At 34.0% G+C, this 4916-nt stretch overlaps 1 protein-coding gene across 1 annotated transcript; it reads left to right on the top strand.

The window, feature by feature from the left end:
- Nucleotides 1–277: 277 nt before the first annotated feature.
- Nucleotides 278–4684, top strand: LOC132599226 (protein FMP32, mitochondrial-like). The gene is made up of 7 exons (XM_060312507.1): nucleotides 278–873; nucleotides 1568–1699; nucleotides 1819–1878; nucleotides 3913–3989; nucleotides 4064–4120; nucleotides 4231–4297; nucleotides 4544–4684. Exons 1-7 carry the CDS (start codon nucleotides 637–639, stop codon nucleotides 4661–4663), a joined length of 750 nt encoding a protein of 249 aa, XP_060168490.1. The 5' UTR covers nucleotides 278–636; the 3' UTR covers nucleotides 4664–4684.
- Nucleotides 4685–4916: the final 232 nt, after the last annotated feature.

The raw sequence follows: 4916 nt of genomic DNA, 5'->3' as shown, positions 1-4916 counted from the left end.
TGGTTATAATTTTGGTAAAGAATATTTGGTTATTTAACGAAACACTGATTTAATTTTCAAAATAAGTGGAAAAAAATTACAAAAAGAAGTGAAATTGTTTCATAGCCAAAGGGGTCCTAAGTAAAACGCTTGGTCTTACTCCCTGCCTTTTAAGGCACTATATAAAATAAAAATAATGTATATATCCTTGCCTTGCAATAATTCAACATTGGGACTCCAAATGTCAGAAAGAAAATAAAATGACACGAAAAAAGAAACGGAAAGAATACAAGTAGAAATAAAGCAACCGTAGGATTCAAAAGACGTTGAAATTTATTTCTTCCGCCATAAACAATCAACAACTAACTTGTAAATTAACCAACACAAGTCACTCACCATTCTTAGCTTGAATCTCGCTTTCCCTCATCAGTCCACACCCCTTCAATATAATTCAAAAAACTCCTCTTAATTAATCTATCCATATCTCTCTCTCTCTCTCTTATTTCTTATGCTGTGGAGAAGATTAAGATAAATAAAAACGTATCTGAAAGAACCAAAACTTTTCTTTTTTTTTTTTTTTGCTCGCAAAATCCAGGTTTCTGTTAGGATTGAAACCTTGTGATTAAGTAATGCGAGCAAAATTTTGAACGAAATATAATGGCTGCTATGAAGCGAGTGATTCCATTAGGTGTTAATTACGGTATTAGTTTGTCCAAATTGCGAGGGATTAACAATGTAGCCATTAATGTTCCTGCAACTTCCTTGCTTGTAAATACCGATGGTTATAATGTTAAGTATTACAGTTCTGCTCATAACAAGTTTGATTATAGGCAGATTTCGCAGTTTGTTAAACCTAATAACAAACGTGCATTTCTCGTTGATACACTAGCTCTGGTAATTTTATCATTTTTTTCTCCATAGTTCAATTTTTTCAATTTCTTTTTATTTTATTGCAGTGTTCATTTTTTACCTTGCCATTTCTTAATAAAATTGTTCAGTTATAGTCAGTGGCAGAGCCAGGATTTCTACAAAGAGGGTTCAAAAATATAAAGAAGTAAACCTACGAAAAAGGCAATGGGGTTCAATATGTATTATATATGCATAAAAAATAATTTTAACCTTGTATATACAGTGTAATTTTTTGCCGATTGGGCTTCTACTTGAAAAATTGCTTTCAATGCAGCTTGTTTTGAAATATGATACAGTCAAACCTCTCTGTAATGGCGTCATTTATCTCAATATTTTTTGGTTGCTATAGCAAAATACTGTTATAGAGAACATATCGGTTCCACAAAAAACATGGTTATTATAATGAAATGTTGTTATAGAGAATGACTTTTATAGAGAGGTTTGGCTGTAGTTTACAATTTTAGGCACTGCTCTGGTTTGTTCCTGTTAATTTGAAGTATATAAATTTATATGCTTTCTAGTACTTATATTGTTATTTTTGTTTTGTATAATATTGATCTAAGACGAGCTTAAACGGAGGACATTGTTAGTGAGGATTTATAGACGGCCTCAACTTGTTTGGGAATGATGCGCAGTTTATGTTATTGTTGTTATAATTAGGAAGTTGATGTGTTGACAGGTTCGTAGATTAGAAGCACAAGGTGTACCTTCAAAGCAGGCAGAGGCAATAACATCTGCTATCACTGAGGTTTTAAACGACAGTTTGGAAAATATTGCAACTTCTTTTGTTTCGCTAGCTGAAATGCAGAAAGTAAGAAATTCACAGATAGAATGTTTTTTCGCTTTTTGTTTTTTGCGTTTTTGGTTGTATGACAATGTGCCATTGTTGTACCAATATAAAAATGTTCTTTTGTGTGTTTGTATCTGTAGTCTGACTTGGTTCAAGAAGCCAATCTTTCCAAGTTCAAATCTCAAGTACAAAGTTCCCAGGTACATATATTCTATTGAATTATCAGAAGGTTTCATCATGTGATGTATAGAGATCTACTTTTTCTGTTTGTAGAATAATAACTCACGATATTTCAAATTTACACCCATCGGTTCTTTATTTACCTATTTGGAACAGTAGTCTAGCTTTGTCTTCTCTGGTTCTGAATTGTAATATGGGGAGATATATGATTTTGAATGCGGTTTTGTGAAATTCAATAGCTGTAGCTAAATCTGTATAAATCTCCAGCTCGGAGCCCAAAAATTTATTGTTGAGTTAGTAAGAAGATGCAATCCTGCATATACTTCTCAACATTTTAATTTAGTTGATGTTAGATTGGTGTTAACAGTTAGGTAGATTAACTTAAAGCTGGAGAATCATGACTTATTGTGAACTGTTAGAAAAATACAACCAGTTAAATATTATATGGCGAAACACGCAATAAGCATGTCATAAATGAGTGGAGAAGAAGCTCTTTATTTCAGTGGTCATAATGTGGCAGTTTTAAATGGTTCTCTCCTCTACCCCTCTCATTAGGCTATAATTGGAGATTACATCGTATGGTTTTGACTTAGATCTGCATAGAGGGCTCTGGACATACTTCTTAAGATCGAGAGGCAGGCTGTTTGGGGGTTAGTCCCATTTGCCACATCAATTTGACATTGTTGGAACTCTGAATCTATGCAATTACTTGGTGGTTCATGTATCTTCTGTTCCTAATCAGCTGTTGAACAACAATTGTTTGTGAAGGTTTTTGGCTTTCTGTGTCCTGAACATTTATGATGATATTTTTCTTAAGCCGAGTGAACTATCTAGACTTACAGTACACGCTTTTTGCAATGTTCTTTTAGTTGCAGCAGAAGAGGGATTCTTATTCTGAGTTTATGGTTTGATATGATTGCAATATAAATTCAAAATACAATTATCTTGGACCACTCATCACCTTAGTCCTTTACTTGGTTAGTTTAGTGGCCATATTGATCAAAATCTGGTCATAAAGTTTTTTTGCTAGAAGTTCACTGAACTCAATTTTAGAGGGCTAAGCACAATCCTACAAATATTTTCTCAAAATTCTTGTAGATGGCTCCTAATAGTTCCTAATGTTTTTCCATCCATTGGTTGAAGATTGTAGTTTGATACCCATTATTTCAAGTCTGTGTCTGACATTTTCTGGATGAATTTAGATTTTAAACTATATGTTCAAAAGACTGTCACTGTAGCTTCAGTTACACTTTCCTCATTTTGCTCAGAAAAGCTTATCCCCGTTCTTCAAGATTTCGATTTTGGTCAACGTGAATTCATTATTGTTCTTTGATTCAAAAGTACAGAAGTATGTGAACACTGAATAGAACCAAACAGCACGCCAGTATATCACTTATTCAGTGATTCCTCAGATAGGCTTTAATATATATCCAAGTTCAGAAAAGTGATTCTCTCGGAATCTGTTGATTGGCTCAGATTGTGTATCCTTAAATCAAGGCTCGTCACATCCAGTGTTATGGATGGATCAAAGAAAGAACCAAAAAAATCTAGTTAAACTTGCCAATAGGAAGAATGACGGACTATGTGACATTGTTATCTTTAAGGATTGGAGTTAAACTTATAGCATCAGTGTGCATAAATCTTTATCAACGGGCTACAGCAACAGTTTCTGTTTAACTGGAAGAATCTGCTTCAAGGAGCAATCCACTTAAGCAATTCAGGCTGTTTACTAAATCTTCTACCATGGAGCAATTCTAAAGTAATGTTATCTTACTAATGGAATATATCGAAAGTCTGGTGGCTTGAAATGAAAGTTCGGCCTTGTTCATATGACTGAATTGTTCAGTCAATCTCTATAACTAGTTAGTGATATCTTAGCTTCTGACCATATGCATAAAAGTGATGAAAGCGATGTGGAAATTTAAAGTTTGAACTCTATTTGTTGGAACGATGATTATTGCTTACTCTAATGCCCTTGAATGTCTTGTGTGTTGATGTTTCTAGAATTGCAAGAACCGATTTTGAGTTTGATACCTGAAGTTCTCTGATTGCAGGAAAATCATTTTTCTCTACTGCAACATGAAACTGAAAAGTTTCGGAATGACATTGAGAAAGTGCGTAGTGAATTGAGGTACATCTGAATTGTGGGAAATTTTATATTACCTTTATTTGCATGCTTTGTGAACCACTTATTTGCTGATATAGGTATGAAATTGATAAGCTTACTGCTGGACAACGTTTGGATTTAAATCTCGAAAGAGGGTAAGACTTTCAGAGTTCTAGCTAATAATGAGGCATTTAAACATTTTTCAACGCCATAATAAATCGATAATGATTTGTTGTTGCTCACTCTAAGCTGCAACTGGTTGCAGATGCATTCGCGATGAGCTTGCAAAGCAGAATACAGAGACCTCCAACCTTACTAACAAGCTAGATCGAGTAAGTGTTTTCTCTTTCTTTCAGTGGCGGATCTAGACTAGACGTAGTTACGTCTAGCTCGGACTATCTATATATGTACATGTATACATATATTATACATGTGAGCGTGTTAAAAAGTTGGCACATATATAGAGAAGTTGAACCTATTGATTCTAAATCTTGGAATTGTCACGTCTCGCTTACAGTAGTAAAATGAGTGTAGTATCATAGAATACCTTCATCAAACTCACTATGTTCTGTGAATAGGAAATCCATGCCATGAGGGCCCAACTTGAAGCTGGAAAATATGAAGTCATCAAATATTGTATAGGTACCCTTGTGTCCATCTCAGCTGTTGGCCTTGCTGTGCTTCGCTTATATGCTTAAAAAAGATTTTCCAGAAGATATCTACAGTCGAACCTCTCTATAACGGTGTCGTTGTATGGATATTTTTTAGTTGCTATTGCAAAATGTTGTTATAGAGAACATATAATATAACATAAATTAAAGTTGGTTCCAAAAAAAAATTAGGTTGTTATAGTGAAATGTTGTTATAGAGTACGATTGTTATAGATAGGTCTGACTGTATCTCTCAGAATAGGAAGAAATATAGTTGTTGACATTCTTCTTGAGAGCTTCC

The sequence above is a fragment of the Lycium barbarum genome, chromosome 6, assembly GCF_019175385.1.
Source record: "Lycium barbarum isolate Lr01 chromosome 6, ASM1917538v2, whole genome shotgun sequence".
In the NCBI taxonomy this organism is placed as follows: Eukaryota; Viridiplantae; Streptophyta; class Magnoliopsida; order Solanales; family Solanaceae; genus Lycium; species Lycium barbarum.
This window is presented reverse-complemented; position numbering and strand designations above follow the sequence as displayed.